At 43.3% G+C, this 26500-nt stretch overlaps 2 protein-coding genes across 2 annotated transcripts; both read right to left on the bottom strand.

Annotated features, from left to right (window-relative positions):
- Nucleotides 1-330: 330 nt before the first annotated feature.
- On the bottom strand, nucleotides 331-6769 carry LOC112248794 (phospholipid phosphatase 1). Its single transcript, XM_024418113.2, has 6 exons — nucleotides 6317-6769; nucleotides 3112-3263; nucleotides 2673-2956; nucleotides 2452-2509; nucleotides 2141-2317; nucleotides 331-1171 (listed from the first exon to the last, which is right to left on the bottom strand). Exons 1-6 carry the CDS (start codon nucleotides 6372-6374, stop codon nucleotides 1049-1051), a joined length of 852 nt encoding a protein of 283 aa, XP_024273881.1. The 5' UTR covers nucleotides 6375-6769; the 3' UTR covers nucleotides 331-1048.
- A 12690-nt stretch (nucleotides 6770-19459) lies between these two features.
- LOC112249525 (RING finger protein 122-like) lies at nucleotides 19460-23266 on the bottom strand. The gene is made up of 3 exons (XM_024419333.1): nucleotides 23135-23266; nucleotides 21159-21241; nucleotides 19460-19574 (listed from the first exon to the last, which is right to left on the bottom strand). The coding sequence occupies exons 1-3, from the start codon at nucleotides 23264-23266 to the stop codon at nucleotides 19460-19462; spliced, it is 330 nt and encodes a 109-aa protein (XP_024275101.1).
- Nucleotides 23267-26500: the final 3234 nt, after the last annotated feature.

The raw sequence follows: 26500 nt of genomic DNA, 5'->3' as shown, positions 1-26500 counted from the left end.
GTGTGAGACAGAACACAAATATGTAGTTCCAGACTTGTGGTGAGTACGCCTCTATATTTTAATCTGAAGTCTGTACTTTGGCTCTTGAGGAACATTAGGAAAGGAATATGGTCCGTGTGTTTTGACCCCACCCTGCCTTACTTCCTGGGCCCCACCTAACTCTTACCTCAAAAAGAGATCCTTTACGTCAATGGGACATCCATTGATGACATCCATTTACATCAATGTGACAGTTATGGTTTTGGGCTTTCTGTATGGGTAGTTCCTCACGATCTCACTAAACAACGCACACACTTCTACAGTTCACAAAATGTGTCTCAGACACAGTTGTACCAAAGTACCAAAATGGAATTCCATCTTTATTTGTGTCACATAGCTAGCATTTTGTTTTCCGAAAAGCTCAAAACACAGTTTTTACAACAGTACATTTGCATACAAATGTCAAAACGTTAATTTGTGTATTTGTTGCCATGATTTCTACACTTGGACACATGTGTAAGGAGTTTCCAGGGAGCTTTGAGTAAGTGTCAGCAACAATCTGGCGAAGGCAGTATTAAAAAAATATATACAGTACATAGCACATCATTGCAGAGCTCAGTAAGTCTCCTGACTTTCATTTAAGCTTTGGGACAGTCATAATATTTCATTCCCAGGTGTAAGACTTATTATTGGCCAGGCTACACACATGGACACTCATTACTCACTGTAAAAAACTTGAATTTCATTCATTTCAAACACAATCCTCAAACCAATGCAATCCCAACCGTTCCAACAAGAGCAGACATCGCATCGCAATTGCACACAAAGACCAGGAATTGAACACAAGGACTGTTAGCTCAACACACATAGGCAAGATCATTGGCTCTGAGAGGACTTAACATCTGTCTACAGGGCTCAGGCAACATGATATTTCCACGACAGTCAATGCCAATGACCTGAAATGCATGGAAATAAATAACCATAGTCCTCTGAAGCGGATGGCAAGTAGTTGTAGCTAGCTTAACATGCTACTTGTCCTCAATGCATTGTCCATGTTGTAGTCAGAGCTTCATTCTGTGCTTCCGTAGTGGATCCCATTTGCAGGGTTGTCCTGTAGACTGGGGTGGGACGTCTCCTCTTGTATCTCTACTGGATCAACAGGCGTCTTGAAGAAATCGGACACACAGAACACCTATGTTGGGAGAGGAGAGGACAGCATTTCTTATACAATGGAGACGGAAACCGAGGAAACTACTTGCAGTGACTACATGGTTTGTTCATATATAATTCCATGCAGAAACACAAGGTGCCCACTATTATGCATTTAACTAGCTACCTGTGTCAATGTGAATAATGAACTACAACAAGTGGCTATCAACCTACTTTACGTGTTTACCCTAATCGGCAGGGCCTGTTGTCAATCTGGCTGGGCCAGTGCCCAGGGCCCACCCGTGTCTATAACCTATAGCAGTGGTTCCCAACATTTTTTAAACCGTGGAGCATCTTGATGGGAAATACAATTCGGCGGCACACCTAAAATGTTCCTATTAATGTATTTTGTGGTAATCACTGCCATCTCCTCTGATCCATACTGCAGATCATCTATTTTCTGTGACAACATTTTTTATAGATTAAATAGCGAATCTGCGCCAGAAAATTGTAAAATAGTTCTTCATGGTTTGGTCTACAGACAAGCGTTTCTTTGCACGGTAAAGGTGCAGTCACAAACTCAATGCCATGCTCTGTTTGTTTCTATGGCAGTATAGCTAAGCCCAGAGCCATATATTAAGAAATAACCATAACCAGTAACCATGTGCCATTTAATGTGGTTAGAGCGTTGGACTAGTAACCGGAAGGTTACAAGTTCAACCCCCCGAGCTGACAAGGTCCAAATCTGTCGTTCTGCCCCTGAACAGGCAGTTAACCCACTGTTCCTAGGCCGTCATTGAAAATAGGAATTTGTTCTTAACTGACTTGCCTAGTTAAATAAAGGTAAAAAATAAATAAATAAATGTATTATCTGACAGGCAGTAGTGCTCCCAAATCAAAATTCCATGTGCATTCCACATTTATAAGTGAGTGTTAAAAAGTTTTGAGGCACACATGAGAGTCCCTCAAGGCAAACTAGTTGGGAACCGTTGGCCAATAGCTAGCTACCCACCGTGAGTATTGCAACTATCGCCCCCAGCAGGAGGCCAGTAAGTACGTCATTCCAGTGGTGTTTGTAGTCTGAGACGCGTGACAGCCCCACGTAGATGGACGTTGCCACCAGGAAGAACTGGATGGTGGGTCTGAGGAGCCTGGCCCACTCTGTCTGCAGTCTGGCCTGGATGTACAGCTAAAAGAGAGAGGGAAAAAGGACACCATCAACATCATGAAAGGGAGCTATTGCTTGGGGACAGAGAAAGAACTGAACTGTTGTAGCATCACTGTATGTAACAATGAGCACAGTATGCCCACTGCTATACTTACTGCTAGGAACAGCATACAGTACATAGAGAAGGATGAGTGACCAGAAAAAAAGGAAAGTCTGTAAAACAGAAGACAAAAAAAAGATGAAGGGAAACTGGGTTTACAGCCTCGCAAACATCTTTCAAGCTTTTACATTTGCCAGTAGAGTTCAAAGTTTTTCAGTCTCGATTTTGCAGCAATATCATCTCTTGGGATGTAACCCTAGGAAACCTCTACTGTACCTAGCCTCATCCACCATGTTTTTGTCCCCGGTACAGGTGAAGTTCTCGATGTAGCCTCCAGCAATGCAGTTGATACGGTCCCACATAGGCTTACACACAGCCAGGAAGTGGGGACGCAGACGACCAATCGAGTACTTGGCAATGTCCGTCAGTGATTGGCTAGCAGCAGCCCCGAACAGGAAGCTGCCCACTGCTTTGTAGATGCGCGCCACGTAGTTAGTCCCCAAGGATGATTTGGTCTTTATATGAGTCATATAGACGCCAAGGCACTCACCACTGACTACCTGTGAAAGCAAGAGAAGTCATCTTTAACTGAGGTGAATCGAATAGATTGACATATTGTCTCAAATTATTGTACTTTTTACCATATACACTTAAAACACAAATACCTGATATGTTGAAGAGAACATCTGAGAACAGAGCGAAGGTAATGACTTACCACAATCAGTGTGAAAGGGATCATGACTCCCCCCAGTAACTGGTAGGATATGGTGTCCTCTTTCAAGGGGTATCTGATGGACTCATCATTACAGAAGAAACCCCTGTTGAAGGGATTGTGCTGAGGGGTGAGGATCACAAAGGGAAGCCCAACTGGAGAGAGAGAGAGACAAATAAAGATAGAGATAATCAGAAATAGTCTCCTTAGCTCAAACTAGCCTTTGTAAACATACTTTTAAGGTTCTGCTGTAATTCTTTAAAACACTCTGTTGACCAAACCGTCACAGGAAAAAGGAACTTGGTAGGCAAAACCTGATGAAAATCAATATGCAAATAAGGCGTGCTTCTTCATGCTTTCACTTGATTTGGTTATACCATTCTCTCCAGCTCTGACCTCCCTCTCACCTTACCAAATAGCCCACTCATTACCAAGGTAACAAATAAATGTAAAAGTCAATTCAATAAAGGAGGGACACAACACTCTTAAATAATAGAGTCTAAAAAGTAAGTAAGAGAAAAAAAACAATAGGAAAATCAGAGAACACCTGTTTCTAAAATGAATGAGCCTTACTACTCTGAAACAGACTGGCAACCAGGCTAGCTAGTCGATGAGTCAGCGCAGGGTGTTTCAGTTAAGGTTAGCTGACCTAACTAACGATAACATGATTTGACGGAGATTCTGGTGTAAAAGATGTCACGTTGCTTGCTTAGTGAGTACCACTTCCTCCTGATTCAGCTCACACCGAGGATCGAACCCAGTAGCTCTACCTTGCTAGCACATGTGACCGCGTTCCTGAAGCGTCTTACCAGTCGGTGGCTGGCGAAAAGCGGGGGGACACTTCAAGCTGAGGAGTAAGTTTCACACATCTCCATGTCCTACACTGGCATGGATGTCTAAAATGCTTCACACACTCAGCCAGACTCACTCATGCACACAGTCCAAATCACCTGTAACAGAGTGGATTACTCTCTTACGCTACACTGCTCTCATCTGATTTCTCACACTCCACAACATGTTCACAATTAGGCCTTCACCAAGCGAAATATGGAAAACACAGGTCTAACTATACAATAGGATACCAATGAAGAATTCCATGTCCTGATATCTCGTTCAGTCTCTCGAGGGAAGCCATCTCTCTTGCATCTTTATTTGTACCTAGCAGAAGGCTACATATACTACGACCCACTATTCCCAATTCACAGTGTCAGTCTTCATCAGCTTCAAAGTTCAACCAAGTTTGTTGTAATTTCGAACTAGGGTTGTTGCTTCTTAAAATACCCTTCTATTCAACCCACGTACTCTCTTCACAGCTGAAGTAACTTCATTTGCTATTTGAATCACTCAGGTTACACGACCAGACTTGCTCTATCTTGATTCTGGCCAGTAAAGCACATTCAACCCCTGTCGGCAGATTCCAGCCTAAATTAGTTAACCACACTCTTAGAAAAAAAGGTGCCCTCTAGAACCTTAAAGGGTTCTTTGGCTGTCCCCATACTAGAACCCTTTTGTCATCCATGTAGAACTATTTTCCACAGTGGGTTCTACATGTAACCTAAAAGGGTTCTTCCTAAAACCAATAAAGGTTTCTACCTGGAACCAAAAATGGTAATCTTATGGTGAAATCTGAAGAACCCTTGTGGAACCCTTTTTTCTAAGAGTGTAGCAGTCACAGGTCTTTGATTAGAGCCTGTCCTGTTGGGGAGTATGGACACAATGTGCCATCCTTCGTTGAACATTCTGACTGCTTCTAATTGGTCACAAAAGGTGGGGAAAATTCAGATATTTTTTAAAAGTGTTACACTAGACACTTACTCCAAGTTGCACTTAGGGACAGATTTAGGATCACATGGTTAACGGCACTAAGTACCATATCTTGACAAGACTTGTCGGAGTTATCTGACTAAGTAGGGGTGAGACAACACGAAAGTGCTAGACAACCTTGCTTTTTAAAATGAGGAAACCGGAGGGCCAACATTATTTTTATGATGTTTGAAGATGGTTGGCTTGGGTCTTGTTTTTCTCACAGAGTTCCAGTTTTGACTCCATCTCTGCTCGACTGTAGCCTGCCTGTGGCATAAACAAACTATTTTTTCTCATAATAGTAGTGTTGTACTGTCTTTCATCACACGAAATCACAAAATCCTGCACCCTTTAGTTACACAAAAATTTGTAGCAAAAAACAACCCAAAACTCAAAACCCAGTGCTATGGTGTGATGACCCTTTCGCCAAATCCCTATATTAGAGTAAGTCTATTAAGACCCAGACCCAGACCCAGACCACGTTTAGATAAAGACCACGAGATCAAGAGTCCATCTCCGCAGTCGAGGGATATGAAATGTACCCCAATTTGAGAATTAGTCACATACACTTGAGAAAACACACTACGGATAATGGCATAATCATGTTGTGGTCAATATGTAATAACTGAACCCCATTGAACCCATGATCTACCCCTCTGACTGTTGTTTAATATGCAACCAGAAGGCTACACTCAAATCAACAAATACACCTTGTGGGCCTGAATGATCGAATACAATACAGGCTATAGGTTATAAGATAAGTTATAGCTAAAACTAGAACACAATGTTATTACCTGGTCAAGACATGGGTTAGGAAAAACTCGTGGCCCTAGTTCTTATAATATACATCCATACTGTGTGTTGTATGCTATTATAAACCGGGTGGTTAGAGCCCTGAATGCTGACTAGCTGAAAGCCTTGGTAAAACAAAAAAGTCATTTTTACTGCCTGTTCTATTTACGTTGGTAACCAGTTTATAATAGCAATAGGCACTTCGATTGGTTTGTGGTATATTGCCAATATACCACGGCTAAGGGCTGTATCCAGGCATTCAGCGTTGCGTCGTGTGTAAGAACAGCCCTTAGCCGTACTATATTGGCCATACCCACCCACCCCTTATTGCTTAATTATAACAGTGTTATTGACCACAACATCTCTAGTAGTGGGTGAGGAGTGGAATATAACACCCATTCATTCAGAGACTTAGACACTTACTGTTAGATAGAAGTAACCCATGCACCTATAGTCATAATGTAGCCTAGCTACAACAGTCGTAATAAAGTGATACCTCCAATATAACTGGTGTTTAGGCTACAGTAGACTAGTGCAGAATGACTTCTCATAGAATAGGAACTCTATAAGGCATAACACTGCCAACAACATGGTAAGTACGTCGGTTACATACCGAGGATAAGGCAGGTTACGTCGAGAAGGACGAGAGGGATTCTACCAGTCTCAAACATCTTGTGTCTCTGGACTTCTGTCTTTGACAAAGCCGTAGACTCCGGAGCGTCCGGCGTCTGTCTGCTTTTTTTCGGCGAGATGTGAGACAGCCTATCAGTGGAACATGCCTCGCTATTTGTTCAAAACAATAAAACAAATATAAAAAAGAAAATCGATATTGTAGGGCTTACTAAACCTAACCAAAAACATGTAAAACAAAATGTTGTTGTTTTATCAAGGGGGGCTACTGTCTAATAAACAAACGAGCCCCTAAAACCACTACGTTTTCCTTTCATTACCCTTTAGAATCGGTACAACCCAACTTCATAATATAACGGATTCTTAAGCAAGAAAAAAAGACGCTCATAATCTCCTGGTCCTTCCAGTAATATACACCGGTAATAAAACAGGCAGGCCTCTGGCTGTGATTATGATAGGGAGGTGGGATCAGGTGAAGAGCCTATCGCGTGCTTGCTAGGAAATACGACAGCCGTCGCCCGATGTTTGACTCGCTCCACCCCTCCCTCGAGCTATGCAAAATTGAGGTTACATCACTGCAGGAAACTCCACTTCTTGATTGTGGGAAAAGTGTTCAATGTAACAAAAACCAACTATTATCAATTCATTTACTATGATTATATTGACCCTTAGAAGGATGATGGAAATAAAGGTGACAATAGAGATGAAACAATCTATCTATAGCCTGTGTGGCAAGTATAGAATTTTATAGAGGTTCTACCAAGCCAAAGTGTTCTGTCCTGTGTCGAAACATGTCTGACCATGGATTACTGGCAGTGGTGAGCACACACAGGTTATGTCTGTGCATCCTGCAAAAACAACACAACAAGAAACAACACACACTCACACACTGACACACACAGGAAGAGACAGAGAGAAGTGGTTGTGAAATATTGACTCTCCCAATTTATTAATGCAAGACCAGAAACACCACAAATACTGACGTACCTGCAATTGCTCATCTATGCCCAAATCATATAAAAGGCTAGGATGGTGCATGCTATCAGCATTCTTTTAACTACAGCATTCTTTTAACTACTTGATCTATCCAAGTTATGGGCTCCAGGTCGGTTGGTTGGTTGGGTCCCAGCCAGTTCCCCTTGGTTTGTGCGTAAAGCTTGGGTTGTGGCTATAAACATGGTTTTATCTATTAGATGGGTAACACAGAATGTTTGGGAACCCACTGTGCTTATGTATCCAAATGTGGTCCTTTATTTGCCAGGATATTTTATTCTGTGTCCACCAGTTTTAAGAAGAGGGAAGTACCGTAGGCCTAAATATGAATATGCTTAGACAGTCTGTTTCTCTAAATTCATATTTCAATTCATATAACTAAAAACTTTAAAGCATTACATATTCAGACACAGTTATAAAGCAACAAATATTATTTTCATTGAGTTGAAAGTCCATAGCAGGCATAATCTGAAGCTGACAGTCTCAATACAACAAAGACAGTAAAATATTATTCTGACCTCCCTGCTTTCAGACTCAGTACAGGAAGGAAGGTGGCAATAGAGGACATACAATGAGTTAGTATGCCTACATAACATCACCATTTAGAAAAAATTCAATCAAGTTTCTGTCATGTCATGACAAAGTTCATGTCTCATCCCTATACTCTCCCTCGTCAGGCCCTGCGTTAAGTCTGTAGAAGGAGAAAGACATTGTTCTCTCAACAAAACCCAGAGGATGTCTCTCCTCTCCAGGTGTTTTGATTTCATTACCCTAACCACTGGTCCAGGGTCAGATATTGTGTAACCCCCTAATGGTTAAGTTTAGGATAAGCGGTAGGGTAGTCTGATCTTAGATATGTGGTTATGGGGCAGTTTCTAGTTTTTACCTCTTCTGAAGCTCCTGGATCTCCTGTGTGAAGAACAGCTCCCCAGGTGCCTGTGAGAGACCTCACTCATGGCCTTGGTCTGCATACACATCTTATAGTTGTCTGGCGGCAGCTCGTCTGCACACTGCTTCTCATACCACAGGTGGAAGAGGCCTCGGGAGGGAGAGTGAATCACCATCAGCTTGCAGTGCATGTACTTTCTGTACTTTCTGTACAGGTGAACATCCTCCAAACCTCAGCCTTTGGTGTTCCGGTCAAACCCACCTGTGCAGATCACAGATTCAAATTGGCAAAATAAATCAATCAGTCAGTCAGTCAGTGTTGGGAAAATTATGATTAAATGACTGAACGAATCATTTTAAATGGAACTGTAAATAAGTAAAACTTATACTCTGCTTTATTATATCTGATTAACAATATGAGTTCATAAGATGGGATTGTGTGACACAGACAAGGAGTAATTAAAGTTAATGAACACCATTCCAACTAGGAAGAAAGAAGTGGACTGTGTAAACAGATAAGGTCGTTAACCTATGGTTGAACCGACGAAACTGAGCTCTGGGTGTTTAAGATAAGACAGTGAGTGCATTCCTAGGTTTTCTGTTAATTAGAACTGTCAGTTAAGTGGTGATCGATAATGTTGAGGGGTCAAAAGTTACCTGGGAGTGTGTTAGTAAGTTAGAAGGAACTTTTCACCTCACTTTGTCCCGGTCGAGAGGAGGGGATTCTGTTAAGCAATGAAATGACGTCATGTTATTTATATATAAACTGTTGCTCGTGGGAATGTGGCAGCGCGCTCCGAGAATAAATTCTGTTACCTATTATTGAAAAGACTGGTCTCCGTCTATTTTATGCAAACAAGAATCTTACAAATTCTCATAAAATAGATTAAGGGTTTTCAATTAATGAAAACACATTGGCATAATTAAATTACAGTAACAGTCAGTCAGTCAGTCAATCAGTCAGTCAGTCAGTCAGTCAGTCAGTCAGTCAGTCAGTCAGTCAGTCAGTCAGTCAGTCAGTCAATGAAAAAACATATTGTTATTTACCTATGTTGATGAAATCAGACCTATACTTTCCAAACCCAAGATCTCTCCAGAATCCAGCGTCCTTCCTTATCACCTGTTGCAAAAAGACACAATGTATAAGTATCAAAGAACCCAATGTAATGTATTATATGCCTTTTTGGCTGCATTTACACAGGTATCCTGTGTGAACACAGCTTTTGAAGGGATTTCCACACCCAGATGTCATAAGGAGACTGACCAGTTGTTGTTGAAAAGAAGAGAGGGGCTGTGATTATTGTAGATAAGAGATGGATTGTACTGGCTGAAGAACAATGGGTGGAACACTATCACCTAAAGTTAGAAAAACAAAGTTAGGGACTGCATCACAGTGTTGTGGCGTTACTACAGGCTGTGTCATTACCGGCCTTGACTGGGAGTCCCATAGGGCGTTGCACAATTGGCCCAGTGTTGTCCGGGTCAGGGGAGGGTTTGGCCGAGGTGCTTTACATGGCTCATCGTGCTCTAGCGGGCACCTGCAGGCTGACTTTGGGCATCAGTTGAATGGTGTTTCCTCCTCCTTGGTGCAGATGGTTTCCAGTTTAAGTGAGCGGGTGTTAAGAAACACAGTTTGGCAGGTAATATTTCGGAGTACTGTCGTAGCAGAATCAGAATTCTTTAGGTAACATTTATAAATAAAATGTTTTATTCATTTTATTGCATGCTTATGTGAGATATTTGTCATTGGAATGTCTTCTTTTGGATAATACTGTTGGCCGTTTGCAGTTATCTGTTCTCTGTCAGGGTTCAGTTACTTGGGCCACAGAAAGGGGAGAGATCAAGCTTGTCTTCATATGTAAACGTATCTTTTAAACCATGTGAACGGGTGATTGAGGGGGAACCAATTATCTCTTGGCTCCACAATGTCTGTGTGCCAGTCACTGTGTCTCTGTGATCTTGTCCAGGAGGGGTATATTTGATATATGCTAGTGGATGAGGTTTTGTTTTTGGTCCTGAGTGGTACCAAGAGCGAGATAAGAACATAGTTTAGGAGACAAAGCTGAATGATAATTTATAGCCAATGCTGTCTGGCTATGTGTGTCTTTGCTTTAAAGGATCTCAGTTGCAATGTGTAAGGACTCTCAGAGAATTCATTTATAGACATTGAATTGATCTGAGAGTCACAGGGTTGTGATGGAGCTCATAATAATTAAAGATGGACTTTATGATAACTCTGACTTGTGTGGTGGTTGGCTCTCATGATTTGGTAAATACAGGAAATTTCCACTACAGTACGCATGAGTCGACCTTCGCCTCTCCCTAGCCCCTTGCCCCTTGGGGAGTTGCAGCAATGAGACAAGATCGGAATCCATTAGAACTTCCATTGACAGAAATACTGACAGACAGATTGATAGATCGTTACACTTTTAGAAAAAAAGGTGCTATCTAGAATCTCAACAGGTTTTTTGGCTGTCCCCATAGGAGAACCCTTCGAATAACTCTTTTTGGTTCCGGGTAGAATCCTTTTGGGTTTCATGTAGAACCCTTTCCGCAGCGGGTTCTACCTGGAAGCAAAAAAGGCATCTACCTGGAAACAAAAAGGGTTCTCCAATGGGGACAACTGAAGAACCCTTTTGGAACCCTTTCTTCAAAGAGTGTAGGAGCCCCCATTCCTCACCGGGATCTGCATTGAGTCTGCAGGAAGTAAAGAAGTCCAGGGTAAAATGGATGTCGACGTCGCAGAAGAAGAGCAGCACATTGTGGCTCCTCCTCAAGGAGATAACTCCTCGTTCAGCTGGATCAGCGTGAAGTTTGGGGAACTGGGTCTCCCTGGTTGGAGGGGAGTGAGTGAGAGAGTTCTGCTGAGGTCATCTAAATCAAGGATGGGACCCTTTTTTTCAATTTTCGACCTAAAATTGCATCCCCAAATCTAACTGCCTGAAGCTCAGGACCTGAAGCAAGGATATACATATTCTTGATACCATTTGAAAGGAAACTTTGAAGTTTGTGGAAACGTGAAAGGAATGTAGGATAATTTAACACATTAGATCTGGTAAAAGATCATCTTTTTTTGTTGTATTTTTTTGTACCATCATTTTTGAAATGCAAGAGAAAGGTCATAATATATTATTCCAGCCCAGGCGCAATTTAGATTTTGGCCACTAGATGGCAGCAGTGTATGTGCAAAGTTTTAGACTGATCCAATGAAACATTGCATATATGTTAAAAATATTGTATCAAGACTGCCCAAATGTGCTGCCCATATCTGATATGTCTATGTCATGGGAAATGTTCTTGTTACTTACAACCTCATGCTAATCACATTAGCCTACATTAGCTCAACTGTCCCACAGGGGGGGGGGGGTCATCTACCCTTAGGTCAAAGCCAGACACAGTTGTGGACAGAAACAGGATTTACTCATTTGATTGTTTATAAGAACATTTTTACATTTGTAAAAAGGAAATCAAAATATGTGGGGATTGAACTTAAAAACACTTCCCCATATTCACATACTGTACACTAGCCCTGTCTGTGGTCAAACAACTTCTGCTGCTCTCTTTTCACTCCAGTCCTTCTGGTAATCCTGTATCTGTATGGATATTCGACTATCAGGAGATGAGATATGTTTCTAATTCCTCTCCTTCTAGTCTCCCAGCACCAGAGAGGCTCTGCAGTACTCCCTGGTTCCTAACGCTTGAGAGGACGTGCTGATTAAAGAACACACTGAAGTTGTATACTACATATACAAAAGTATGTGGATGCCCCTTTCAGCCACACCATTTGCTGACAGGTGTATAGAACCGAGCACACAGCCATGCAATCTCCATTCACAAACATTGGCAGTAGAATGGCCTCGCTGAAGAGCTCAGTGACTTTCAATGTGGCACCGTCATAGTATGCCACCTTTCCAACAAGTCAGCTCGTCAAATTGACTGCTAGAGCTGCCCCAGTCAACAAGTGCTGTTATTGTGAAGTGGAAACGGCTAGGAGAAACAATGGCTCAGCTGCGAAGTGGTAGACCACACAAGCTCACAGAATGGGACCGCCGAGTGCTGAGGCACGCAGCATGTAAAAATCATCTGTCCTCGGTTGCAGCACAATAATTGTTCGTCTGGAGCTTCACAAAATGGGTTTCCATGGCCGAGCAGCTGCATACAAGCCTAAGATCACCATGCGCAATGCCAAGCATCGGGTGGAGTGGTGTAGAGCTCGCCTCCATTGGACCCAGAAGCAGTGAGAACTCGTTCTCTGGAGTGATGAATCACGCTTCACCATCTGGCAGTCCAGTGGACGAATCTGGGTTTGGTGGATGCCAGGAGAATGCTACCTGCTCCAATGCATAGTGCCAACTGTAAAGTTTGGTGGATGAGGAATAGTCTGGGGCTGTTTTTCATGGTTTGGGCTAGGCCCCTTAGTTCCAGTGAAGTGAAATGTTAAAGCTACAGCATACAATTACATTCCAAACAATTCTGTGCTTGCAACTTTGTAGCGGCAGTTTGGGGAACGCCCTTTCCTATTTCAGCATGACAATTCCCCCGTACACAAAGCGAGGTCCATACAGAAAGGGTTTGGGGAGATTGGTGTCGAAAAACTTGACTGGCCTGCACAGAGCCCTGATCTCAACGCTATCGAACACCTTTGGGATGAGTTGAAACGCAGACTGCAGGCCAGGCCTAATTGCCCAACATCAGTGCCTGACCATTTGCGCTGCATGAGGGAAGTGTTGGTCACACCAGATACTGTCTGGTTTTCTGATCTACACCCCTACCTTGTTTTAAGGTATCTGTGACCAACAGATGCATATCTGTATTCCCAGTCATGTGAAATCCATAGATTAGGGCCCGAATGAATTTATTAATGACTGATTTCCTTATATGAACTGTAACTCAGTGAAATCTGAACATGTTGCAGGTTGGGTTTATATTTTTTGTTCAGTATATTTACATTATTACAGTATTCAGAAAATAAGATGATTATGTTCACAGGATCCAGCTCTACGGTGGAATGTTTGTGTGTGGGTACATGCGTGGGTGTGTGTGCATGCGTGTGTGGGTGTGTTTTGTTTGTCAACGTTGACTCACAGCACACTTAGCCCTTTATAGGCCAGATAGAGGCTGAACACATGAAAGATCAAATCAAATCAAATGTTATTTGTCACATGCGATGAATACAACAGGTGTAGTAGACCTTACAATGAAATGCTTACTTACAGGCCCTTAAGCAACAATGCGGTTTTAAGAAATATAATTGTTAAGTAAAAAAAATAGATAAGTAAAAAAGAACAAATAACAAATAATTAACGAGCAGCAGTAAAATAACAATAGCGAGACTATATACAGGGGGTATCGGGACAGAGTCAATGTGCGGGGGCACAGGTTAGTCGAGGTAGTTGAGGTAATATGTACATGTAGTTCGAGTTAAAGTGACTATGATGGTGGGGATGGTGTTCTTGGGGTCATAGGCAGCATCCTCCTCCTCCAAACACGGCGAGTTGAGTTGATGCCAAAGAGCTCTATTTTGGTCTCATCTGACCACAACACTTTCACCCAGTTGTCCTCTGAATCATTCAGATGTTCATTGGCAAACTTCAAATGGGCATGTATATGTGCTTTCTTGAGCAGGGGGACCTTGCGGGCACTGCAGGATTTCAGTCCTTCACGGCATAGTGTGTTACCAATTGTTTTCTTGGTGACTATGGTCCCAGCTACCTTGAGATCATCGACAAGATCCTCCCATGTAGTTCAGGGCTGATTCCTCACCGTTCTCATGATCATTGCAACTCCACGAGGTGAGATCTTGCATGGAGCCCCAGGCCGAGGGAGATTGACAGTTCTTTTGTATTTCTTCCATTTGCGAATAATCGCACCAACTATTGTCACCTTCTCAGCTGCTAGGCGATGGTCTTGAAGCCCATTCCAGCCTTGTGTAGGTCTACAATCTTGTCCCTGACATCCTTGGAGAGCTCTTTGGTCTTGCCCATGGTGGAGAGTTTGGAATCTGATTGATTGATTGCTTCTGTGGACAGGTGTCTTTTATACAGGTAACAAGCTGAGATTAGGAGCACTCCCTTTAAGAGTGTGCTCCTAATCTCCGCTCATTACCTGTATTAAAGATACCTGGGAGCCAGAAATCTTTCTGATTGAGAGAGGGTCAAATGGTTATTTCCCTTATTAAAATGCAAATCAATTTATAACATTTTTTACATGCATTTTTCTGGATTTTTTTGTTGTTATTCTGTCTCTCACTGTTCAAATAAACCTACCATTAAAATTATAGACGGATCATATCTTTGTCAGTGGGCAAACGTACCATAGTCCATAGACCATAGACCATAGTCACCAAGAAAACAATTGGTAACACACTATGCCGTGAAGGACTGAAATCCTGCAGTGCCCGCAAGGTCCCCCTGCTCAAGAAAGCACATATACATGCCCATTTGAAGTTTGCCAATGAACATCTGAATGATTCAGAGGACAACTGGGTGAAAGTGTTGTGGTCAGATGAGACCAAAATAGAGCTCTTTGGCATCAACTCAACTCGCCGTGCTTGGAGGAGGAGGATGCTGCCTATGACCCCAAGAACACCATCCCCACCATCATAGTCACTTTAACTCGAACTACATGTACATATTACCTCAACTACCTCGACTAACCTGTGCCCCCGCACATTGACTCTGTCCCGATACCCCCTGTATATAGTCTCGCTATTGTTATTTTACTGCTGCTCGTTAATTATTTGTTATTTGTTCTTTTTTACTTATCTATTTTTTTTTACTTAACAATTATATTTCTTAAAACCGCATTGTTGCTTAAGGGCCTGTAAGTAAGCATTTCATTGTAAGGTCTACTACACCTGTTGTATTCAGCGCATGTGACAAATAACATTTGATTTGATTTGATCTTTCATGTGTTCAGCCTCTATCTGGCCTATAAAGGGCTAAGTGTGCTGTGAGTCAACGTTGACAAACAAAACAGCCCAGAGCTGCCCTCATATTAGCCTACAACAGAGCTCTCTCTCTCTCTCCCTTGCTCATACTCTGTCTCTCTCTCTCTCATTAGGACCCCTGAGAGAGGAAGAGAGAGAGAAAGAGGGAGCTGAAATGGCCCTGTCTGGCTGAGCACACTGCTGCTGAGTGCACCCTCGGTCTCAGCCTTCCTCTACCCTGACTCCCCCCTCCCTCTCATCTCCCGTGTTTATTAGTGTGTGTGTGTGTGTGTTTCATTTTGAAACCCCCCTTTTTAAATATTCAGTCTCTCTGACTGTGAAGTCTAATTAGTAGTGGGAAAATTGGGAAATGACTTCAGAATATTCTGACCCCTATACTAAAATTCTTACTAGATAATTGGTAGCTGTAGGATCAAGTGGGATGAAAACGTACTGTGCTGTATCTACATTCCAATTGAGTTCTACTGGATGAATAACATTTGTCCAAGACTGATATATGTTTAATTTTGATAAGACCATTATTAAAAGAGTTTTTGTTCAAATAAAGACACATTCAGATTTAGAGATGACATGTAGGATAGGAAAGTAGCAGAGCTGCATGTCACCGCAAGTGGCCGACTGAAATAAGACTTCAGATGTTACTCTTCGGTTTTACCAGAGGGTGGTGCTCAGTTCCCACACACAAATGCACACGCACACAACATAGTCCAGACATAAACAACTTGAAAAGTAACAAACTGAGATGAAGAGGAAACCCCTCCAGTTGTTAAAGTCATATTTATTGATGCACACCAAAAACGTGGAATGTGGCTGGTGTTGGGAAAAGCAAATCTCTGTCGGTGCTGTAGGGGGTGCTATATAGCAAATCTCTGTCGGTGCTGTAGGGCGTGCTATATTTAGAGATGGAATCCGCATCAGGGAAACAGCGCCACTGTCCGCCCCGGCACCTTTATTATTGTTTTTGTTTTGTGGATGAAAAGGAGGTGAGAGCTTCGAACAGAGTGCAACATTTCTTTGCAGTACATATTCTGCTGTTCTAACGTGGAAAAAAGTGTTCCTTGTTGTAATATCCCAAACGGACTTGGGCATTTACTGCTATTAATAACTGGTTACCAACATAATTAGAAGAGTAAACAAGTATTTTTGCGTCATACCCGTGGAAAATTGTCTGATATAAACTACTGTTTCAGCCAATCAGCATCCAGGACTCAAACTACCCGGGTTTATAATTTTCTTCATCCCCAGGTCAACACAGTGCTGTACTTCATTGGCACAGTCACACATTACATAAGTGTGATCAAACAAAGCGATGATTCAGTCCATTCTTAATACAGAGACTATAGCGGAGTGTTAATGTGCTTTTGTGCTCAATATAGGCAGTGTTTACTTGGTCTGTGTTCAACTGGTAAAACAGTTTTAAAAACCAGATTACTCCACAGAAATGTGTGAAAAGGAGCCATTGAATGCCACTGTCAAGAAATGTAAAAACATATTATTCAAAAAGTATACAATGTATCCCATGTGACTGAGTTGTTCTTGAGAAAGAATCACACAAAAACAGTGAAACTCTCTAAACTCTACTGTAACTTGATTGAAATGTGAAGAACGCTTTGCTTCATGAAAGCCACGTCACAGGTTTTACTACACCAGTAATACGCACGGCGTTCGACATCACCGGTCTTCTAGCCATCATTGATCCATTTTTCATTTTCCATTGGTTTTGTCTTGTCTTCCCACACACCTGTTTTCAATCCCATTCATTACCTGTTGTGTATTTAACACTCTGTTTCCCCTCATGTCTTTGTCAGAGATTGTTTTATTGTCAGTGTTGTTTATTGTTGTGTTGGTGCGCGACGCGTCCTTGTACCCATGTTTGTTCATGTCTGTACTTTTAGTGTAATGGAGCATGTTCCGTGGACATTTATTAAAAGACTCCATGCAGGAGAGGACATTACGCTCATGGAGGTGGAGGAACTTGTCCGGGAACAAGCGGAGGCGATTGACTGTTTGAGCACCGTAATGGATTGCATTGTCCAGAATATGGATTGCTGGGAGAGACAGCGCCGCCACCACCACAACCGGAATCTCCCTTGAACGCTTTTTCTCCTCCGGAACCAAAGATCCATTTATCCCTACCCACGGGATACAACGGAGATACTGCCGGCTGAACTTGTATCTGGCCACGGTCTCCCCAGTACCATCTGACCGTGAGAAGAGTTGCGCCCTCGTCTCATGCCTTACTGGGAAAGCCCTGGAATGGGCCAGCACTGTGTGTAGAGAGGAGGATGCGGCGTTGGACCATTTTGAGGAGTTCACCCGCCATTTCCGGATAGTATTCGACCATCCACTCGAAGGCAAAGCGGCGGGTGAGCGCCTCTATCATCTGAGGCAGGAGACGAGGAGTGCACAGGAGTTTGCTTTGGAGTTTAAGACCTTGGCTGCCGGCGCTGGATGGTCGACAGGGCCCTGATCGACCATTACCGTTGTAGTCTATGTGAGGACGTCCGTCGGGAGCTGGCCTGTAGACACCACCCTCACCTTCGACCCTGTGGACATGTCCATCAGGCTGGACAACATGCTGGCTACTCGTGGATGTCTAGATCGGGGTCTGGTTGTTCCATCCTCCCGCACCCTCTCTCCCAAACCTATGGAATTGGGAGGGATGGTGCGCAGGGAGACCGGAAGGGGTTCCCGCTCGAGCACCATTCATGGTCGCAGAGGGCACACTGCTGGTCGGTGCCGGGTTGGTTCCTCTGGGAATAGAGAAGGCAGGCAGGGCACTCTGGCATCACCCCAGGTGAGTAGGCACCATTCTCATCCAGAGCCCTCTGTTGCACTAATGTTTGTCTCGGGTCTCTTTTCCAGATTTTTTTTTTTCTCCCTGCATTCCCAGTATAAGGCGCTAGTAGATTCAGGTGCGGCTGGGAATTTCATTTATAAAAGTTTAGCTTATAGTTTAGGGATCCCTATTGTTTCTGTGGATATGCCTTTCCCTAATTCATGCCTTAGATAGTCGACCATTAGGGTCAGGGTTTATCAGGGAGGTAACAGCACCTTTGTGTATGATAATGCAGGAGGGTCACAAGGAGAAGATTAGTCTTTTCCTTATTGATTCTCCTGCGTATTCTGTGGTGCTAGGCCTACCCTGGTTAGCTTGTCATAACCCCACTGTTTCTTGGCCACAGAGGGCTCTCACGGGGTGGTCGCGAGAGTGCTCAGGTAGGTGTTTAGGGGTTTCCGTTGGTGCTACTACGGTGCAAAGTCCAGACCAGGTCTCCACCGTGTGCATTCCCCCGAATATGCCGATTTGGCTCTCGCTTTCTGTAAAAAGAAGGCGACTCAATTACCACCCCATCGACGGGGGGATTGTGCGATATATCTCCTGGTAGACGCTGCATATCCCAAGAGTCACGTGTATCCCCTGTCGCAAGCGGAGACGGTGTCTATGGCGACATATGTCTCTGAACCCCTGCGTCAGTGGTACATTCAGCCATCCATTTCACCCGTCTCTTTGAGTTTCTTTTTTGTGAAAAAGAAGGATGGCGGTTTACGTCCGTGCATTGATTATCGAGGTCTTAATAAAATCACAGTGAAATATAGTTACCCACTACCTCTAAATACGGTTATTGAGTCAATGCACGGGGCACGCTTTTTCACAAAATTGGATCTCAGGAGTGCGTACAATCTGGTGCGTATTCGGAAGGGTGATGAGTGGAAGACGGCATTTAGCACCACCTCAGGTCATTATGAGTACCTTGTCATGCCATATGGGTTGATGAATGCTCCATCAGTCTTCCAATCATTTGTAGATGAGATCTTCAGGGACCTGCACGGGCAGGCTGTAGTTGTGTATATCCATGACATTCTGATATACTCCGCTACACGCACCGAGCATGTGTCCCTGGTGCGCAGGGTGCTTGGTCGCCTGTTGGAGCATGATCTATATGTCAAGGCTGAGAAATGCTTGTTCTTCCAACAATCCATCTCCTTCCTAGGGCATCAGATTTCCAATTCAGGAGTGGAGATGGAGAGCGACCGCATTACAGCCATGCGTAATTGGCCGACTCCAACCATGGTAAAGGAGGTACAGGCAGTATGGGAGAGAAAGAGACGGAAAGAGAGAAGGTTGAGAAAGAGCATAGAGACATCAGAAGAGAGGGAGAAATTTCTAGGATACACCAGATAACAGCGTCCACTTTCTGTTGGTTGCTAGGTTACACCAGATAACAGTGTTCTCTTCCTGTTAGAGCTAGGTTACATCGGCTTGCAGAGCCCCCTCCGTGCTGGATGCTATGGTTACACCAGTTCATCCAGTAGTGTTCCTATGCTGTGGCGCTGTTCTGGGGGTCCTGCGATAAGTTTGTTACACATGGGGCACACACAGCGCACCTCCAGCCATTTCACCAGACACCTGAGAAACACACCAAAATTGTTTTAATTTATTAAACATTACAAGTAATTCTAATTGTTGACATCACAAAGGATACTTCTGTAAAAGTCAGTACAATTAACGACATCACAAAGGATAAATATATAATATTGAGTCTAATCGATGACATCACAGAGCAACCTGGTTCCATTTTATATTATTATGTATGTAAATCCAATACACTCAATTTAGTATGATTAATTTGTATTAATAATAATTAAGTATTCATTTGTGGATGTCCATCACGTTTTTTCATATTAATTACAATTTGTATTTTATGTTACGAAACTTGCAAAACTTACTATATACAAAACTTACTATATGTTACACATTTGCAAGACGTATTTTACGAATTCTAGCTAGGTGACTAAAGTTACCTAGCTGGCTAATGTTAGCTAGGCTAAGCGTTAGGGGTTAGGGTTAAGGTTACAGTTAAGTTTAGGAGTTAGAGTTAAGGTTAGGGAAGTGTTAGCTAAAAGGGTTACGTTAGGGTTAGGGGAAGGGTTAGCTAACATGCTAAGTAGTTGCAAAATAGCTAAAAAGTAGTTGAAAAGTTGCTAATTAGCTCAAATTCAAAAGTTCAAAGTCTGTAATTCAAAAGTCCGTAACGAGTTTAAAATTTGCAATCTTCGGGTTGCTAGACGTTCGCATTATAATCCCCCCCAACCAACAACCCTACTTTCGTTTTTGCCTTAAGTAACCTTCTGTCTTATGTAACCATACTAAATGTAACATATCATACTAATTTGAGTGTCCTGGATTTACATTTACATGTTATGTCTAGTCTATGAGACCAGGCTGCACACAGGGTGCACCTGTAAAATTCAGTCTAATTGATGACATCACAAAGTGTGCATTTGAAAAATTCAGTGTAATTTATTACATCACAAATGTTGCAACTAATCATCACAAATGCAATCCCAGAAAAAATAGAGAATATCTGAGAAATAAAAACAATGTTTCACATCAAAGGGCTTGAAATGGGATACACTAAAGCAGGGATGGGCAACTTTGACGGCATTGGGGGCTAAAAAATAACTTATTATGAAGGGCCGCAGTTGCTTGCGGATCTGCGTACCCACATCATTTTTAGGACATCTGAGTGAGACTGAGAAACAAAATTAATGCGGGCCCCCCAGCCGGTAATTCGACCATGATAACAAGTTTAGATAGCTGGCCGCTAAACTAACTTAGAAATCAAAAAAATGTTAGCTGACATGGGCTAATTTACTGACTGTAAGTGACTGACATAAGAAGAGAAAAACTGCTGATGCACAACCAAATTTCACCTTGTATATTCTACTATTCTAACTCACAACAGTATGGTGAGACTGACTGAGTTCCAAATTTTAGGGAAATTGATCCGAGTTGCCCATCCCTGCCCTAAAGCAATCGTTACCAGAGATACCTCTCTAGTCATGCAAGTACTGTCTTCCTGTGACCTGGAAACATTTAATAACTGTTGGTATGTCAGTGAAATCACTCGATTAAAACCCCCCCAAGAGCTGTGTGCTGACTGTAGAAATGAATGGATGTTGACCTCCTGCCTCCTAATTTGGTACTCACTTCCTGTAAAAGGTGTGTTGGCATGGCAACACACCCAGCTCGTCTTTGACTTTGAAGTCTTCCAGGCAGGCAGCACACGTCTGCTGTGAGAGTGACACGGGCAGAGGAGATAAGAGACAGGATAGGACAGGTTTAGAAAGCAAGAGAGAGAGAGAGAACAAGAGAATGAGGGGCAGAGAATGGCGCATGGGAAGAAAGAGGAGACAGAAAAAAGGATGGGTTGAGGCAGAGAGCGAGAGAAAGAGAGAGGGAGCGAGAGAGAAAAAAGGGTGGGAGAAGAGAGGTGGAGAGGTGTCGAGTTTGAGGTGGCATCAGATATGTTTGATTAGGTCCCTCTATTAAGATTTAGACAAACCTCATCATACCTATTCACAATCAATAACAAACGGAAGAGACACACTGCTCAAAAAAACAAAAGGGAACACAAACAACAATGTAATTCCAAGTCAATCACACTTCTGTGAAATCAAACTGTCCACTTAGGAAGCAACACTGATTGACAATAAATGTCACATGCTGTTGTGCAAATGGAATAGACAACAGGTGGAAATTATAGACAATTAGCAAGACACCCCCAATAAAGGAGTAGTTCTGCAGGTGGTGACCACAGAGCACTTCTCAGTTCCTATGCTTCCTGGCTGATGTTTTGGTCACCTTTGAATGCCGGCGGTGCTTTCACTCTAGTGGTAGCATGAGACGGAGTCTACAACCCACACAAGTGGCTCAGGTAGTGCAGCTCATCCAGGATGGCACATCAATGCGAGCTGTGGCAAGAAGGTTTGCTGTGTCTGTCAGCGTAGTGTCCAGAGCATGGAGGCGCTACCAGGAGACAGGCCAGTACATCAGGAGACGTGGAGGAGGCCGTAGGAGGGCAACAACCCAGCAGCAGGACCGCTACCTCCGCCTTTGTGCAAGGAGGAGCAGGAGGAGCACTGCCAGAGCCCTGCAAAATGACCTCCAGCAGGCCACAAATGTGCATGTGTCTGCTCAAACGGTCAGAAACAGACTCTATGAGGGTGGTATGAGGGCCCGACATCCACGGGTGGGGGTTGTGCTTCACAGCCCAACACCGTGCAGGACGTTTGGCATTTGCCAGAGAACACCAAGATTGGCAAATTCGCCACTGGAGCCCTGTGCTCTTCACAGATGAAAGCAGGTTCATACTGAGCACATGTGACAGAGATGACAGAGTCTGGAGACGCTGTGGAGAACGTTCTGCTGCCTGCAACATCCTCCAGCGTGACCGGTTTGGCGGTGGGTCAGTCATGGTGTGGGGTGGCATTTCTTTGGGGGGCCGCACAGCCCTCCATGTGCTCACCAGAGGTAGCCTGACTGCCATTAGGTACCGAGATGAGATCCTCAGACCCCTTGTGAGACCAGATGTTGGTGCGGTTGGCACTGGGTTCCTCCTAATGCAAGACAATGTGGCTGGAGTGTGTCAGCAGTTCCTGCAAGAGGAAGGCATTGATGCTATGGACTGGCCCGCCCGTTCCCCAGACCTGAATCCAATTGAGCACATCTGGGACATCATGTCTCGCTCCATCCACCAACGCCACGTTGCACCACAGACTGTCCAGGAGTTGGCGGATGCTTTAGTCCAGGTCTGGGAGGAGATCCCTCAGGAGACCATCCACTACCTCATCAGGAGCATGCCCATGCGTTGTAGGGAGGTCATACAGGCACGTGGAGGCCACACACATTACTGAGCCTCATTCTGACTTGTTTTAAGGACATTACATCAAAGTTGGATCAGCCTGTAGTGTGGTTTTCCACTTTAATTTTGAGCGTGACTCCAAATCCAGACCTCCATGGGTTGATAAATTTGATTTCCATTGATAATTATTGTGTGATTTTGTTGTCAGCACATTCAACTATGTAATGAAAAAAGTATTTAATAAGAATATTTCATTCATTCAGATCTAGGATGTGTTATTTTCGTGTTCCCTTTATTTTTTTGAGCAGTGTAGTATTCTTACCCCATGGAGATTCAACTTCTTAGGATCTCCTTTTAAAACAACCTCTCTGTAGCCAAACCTCTCACCCTGCGCATGGTGTCGCAGTTTACTGTTGGTGAACAAACCATTTAGAGAGGGTCTACTGTATATCATTAGCAATAGTATTTTGTACAAGCAGTCCCAGTCCCCTAGAGACATGCCTCAAATCAACCACTGTGCTTTTATTGGTTGGAGCAGTAAAGGTTCAATCCCACCAGTCGAAAATCAATTACATTGGTTTCCATTTCAAATGATGGTATTGGGCTCCCGAGTGGCACAGCGGTCTAAGGCACTGCATCTCAGTGCTAGAGGCATCACTACAGCCCTGGTTCGATTCCAGGCTGTATCACCACCGGCCATGATTGGGAGTCCCATAGGGCGGCGCACAATTGGCCCAGAGTCGTCCGGGTTAGGGTTTGCCGGGTAGGCCGTCATTGCAAATATGAATGTGTTCTTAACTGACTTGCCTAGTTAAATAAATACAAATAAAATCCCTGAATATAGCATTAAGGCCATTCCATCCCACCTAAGGACAACTCCCGATTGAAACACTAGCCCATGCATCCTGTGGTTTGACTGTTTGGCTTTACACTCTAGCCATGGCTTTACACTCTAGCCATTAAGGTAAATGAGGTCCGGAGAAATATCTAAGACCCCTCATGCACCCTTTCCTCCAGTTCACTACATGATTTTAGGCCTGGGATAACTCCATGCATATAAAGCAAGTATCCTCACATTGTTGTATATGGTGCAATGTTAGCAGTAATCAACAATAACAATAAACTGATCAAATCAACTACTTTCATGTTTTGCTGGGCTGTATACAAGTGTAAAAAACAGCCATAACAAGGACCCACAAAATAACCACCATAACAGACACAGTTAATGAAATGGTCAAGATCTGAGTTGGAAAAAGTGTCTGTGTGTGTGGTAAACAATTTGGCTTTGACAATGTGATTCGTTATCGACAGGTAAATATTTACATGGCCATACAGAGAATCACATACCCAGTTTGAATTCTTATCAGTTCATATTCAAAATGGCAGTTAATTAACAGTCTATCGCTCACACTTTCTCAAGAAGTATTAACGCAGTTTTCATAACAGTATCAAAACTTCTCTATTGACTGCCCTCTCTCCCTCCCTTTCTCCTCTGATGTATAGAACTACAAACTATACTGAACAAAAATATAAACGCAACATATAAAGTGTTAGTCCCATGTTTCATGAGCTGAAATAAAAGATCCCCGAATTTTCCTTGCGCACAAAAAGTTTATTTCTCTCAAATGTTGTGCACAAATATACTTTAGTCTTCCACCATTAAACAATACAGAATATACAATACCATTATGTTGAACCCTGCACCCCTTGCTCCAGTGACGTCGGTCCTTACACTGTGGCAGGCAGCTTCCTGCCGCCTTATTTCCTGTCCTTCGGACACAATCATCCCCTCAGCTTAAAAATCAGGGAGTTCATTGTCAACAGAATAAAATGTCTCTCTTTCTCACTCTCTCTCTCCCCTCACCCCTGTATTCACTTGGTGTCCTTGTCACCTCTCTCTCTGTCTCTCTTTCTCTCTTTCTCTCTCGCTATGAAAAGGTACCACAGAGGTGAGCATGTGGACCACTGTGTGCAGCTGCAGAATGTCTGTGTACATGTCTGGCATGGATGAACGACTTGTCGGAGTAGACCAGGCCCAGACCACAGAAGCACCCTACACAGGGGGTGGGAACAGGGTTGAGAACATAGCAGCACTTTCAGCACAGTCTCAGTGAAAAGGATTATGAGGCGACAAGTACAGTGACAAGACTTCAGAGGCATGTTGAAGAGGGAATAAAGGCAGGGTTTAGACTAACTACGCACACACAACTGGGAAGACCCTGCCATCCCAGCTAAGGGTCAGGGCCGCCAGTGCTGCAGCTGTGTCCGCCTCTGATACAAGTCAAGCAGAGAAACTACAGGTACACACAGACAGAGACAGAGACAGAGAGAGAGAGAGTGTGAGAGAGAGAGAGAGAGAGAGAGAGAAACGCACATGCACACACCTTACTGTCTCTCAAATAAATGACAATGAAACACATCTCGGCTCCTTTCAAAAGTTCATGGCTAAAACATGACAGTTTCCAGACATCTCCAACTCCAAGGCAACGGTACAGTAGACCGTGAGCTGTTCCATTCAGACTGAAACAAGGTTTGTCTACTAAGTTTTTGTTGGAGGCAAAGTTAAGAGACTTGCTAGATAACTACATAGATAATACACAACACAGTGGTGTCTAGGCAACTGGTCTATTTTATACAAGGCATAACCTGATGTCTAAGACTCACAATGGATCGTTTGATAGAACAGAGAACAGAAGAGAAAATGTCATTGATAAAAACGCAATTTAAGCTGCTCGATTCATTTCAATTCCTTTCTTGTTTTGCCATACAATAAACCATATTAATAAGTGAAAAAACAATCTGACAATGAAAAATGAATATTGTCACACATGAATGTCAAGAGGATGAAGTAAATTTGCTCAAAACAAATGAGGATGTAGTGGGCTTGTCCGGTAAGTGCTCTGGCCTTTCCCACTCAATCCCTACAGTGGGGTTTCCTTTAACAGAAACACAAATACCTTTACAATGCCCCCATTCCTCACAATAACCCCTCACTACTGACACACCTGCTTGTCAAAGACACACATCTACATAGAAATAGAGTCATGAGATTTTTTAAACTATATTTGTATGCACCGTCTTCTCACCAATGAAATCCATGCAGAGAAGGTTGGTCTACCCATGTGTGTGTCTGTGTGTTCTCTGCAGCTTCTCAAGTGTGTGCTGTATGTAGCATTCAAGCCAGTCGATGACCAGCTCAAAGGTAGCGGGGGTGAGAGGTAGGTAAGTGAGACAGGAGGAAGGGGAAGACAGGAGTAACTGTGGGGGAGAGAGGAAGGTTGACCCATGGAGAATGAATAAGACACGGACAGGCTGACAGAGAGGTCTTTGTGTGTGAGCCAGGTCACATGACCCCTGCCTGCAAGTCTGAACTTCATTTCACATCACGCAATAGGCAAATATTCATTCAGCCTAATTGTGTGCAGAATCGTTTTTAGCAGTTAATCAGGGATTTCATTTTGTTCCTGGAATTGACCTAATTGACCGCTGATATTTAGATTAACTCTTCAACGAAAGAAAACAACAATGAAATCTCTCTCTCTACCCCCCCCCCTCTCTCTCATAGTACTTCCATGGACTGGAATCAATACCCATGCCTCTTAGCTTAATTTACTCAGAATGAGAGGCGATCCTTCATTTACTGAAAGGCTTGGTGTTTCAGGTTTATTTTCTCCTGTCAGATTACTCG

The sequence above is a fragment of the Oncorhynchus tshawytscha genome, linkage group LG04 (assembly GCF_018296145.1).
Source record: "Oncorhynchus tshawytscha isolate Ot180627B linkage group LG04, Otsh_v2.0, whole genome shotgun sequence".
Taxonomy (NCBI): Eukaryota; Metazoa; Chordata; class Actinopteri; order Salmoniformes; family Salmonidae; genus Oncorhynchus; species Oncorhynchus tshawytscha.
Note: the sequence above shows the minus strand (reverse complement) of the source record. Positions and strands in the feature narration are given on the sequence as shown.

Excerpts from the sequence above, each read along its gene's own strand:
- LOC112248794 (XM_024418113.2), bottom strand. The coding sequence starts at position 6,374 with ATGTTTGAGACTGGTAGAATCCCTCTCGTCCTTCTCGACGTAACCTGC. Across the intron at positions 2,957-3,111 it reads TCCCTTTCACACTGATTGTG|GTAGTCAGTGGTGAGTGCCT; the intron begins GTAAGTCATTAC and ends TTGCTTTCACAG. Across the intron at positions 2,318-2,451 it reads ACTGTATGCTGTTCCTAGCA|CTGTACATCCAGGCCAGACT; the intron begins GTAAGTATAGCA and ends TCTCTCTTTTAG.
- LOC112249525 (XM_024419333.1), bottom strand. The coding sequence starts at position 23,266 with ATGATATACAGTAGACCCTCTCTAAATGGTTTGTTCACCAACAGTAAA. Across the intron at positions 21,242-23,134 it reads AGAAGTTGAATCTCCATGGG|CAGACGTGTGCTGCCTGCCT; the intron begins GTAAGAATACTA and ends TCACTCTCACAG. Across the intron at positions 19,575-21,158 it reads CAACACACCTTTTACAGGAA|GTGTCTGGTGAAATGGCTGG; the intron begins GTGAGTACCAAA and ends TGTGTTTCTCAG.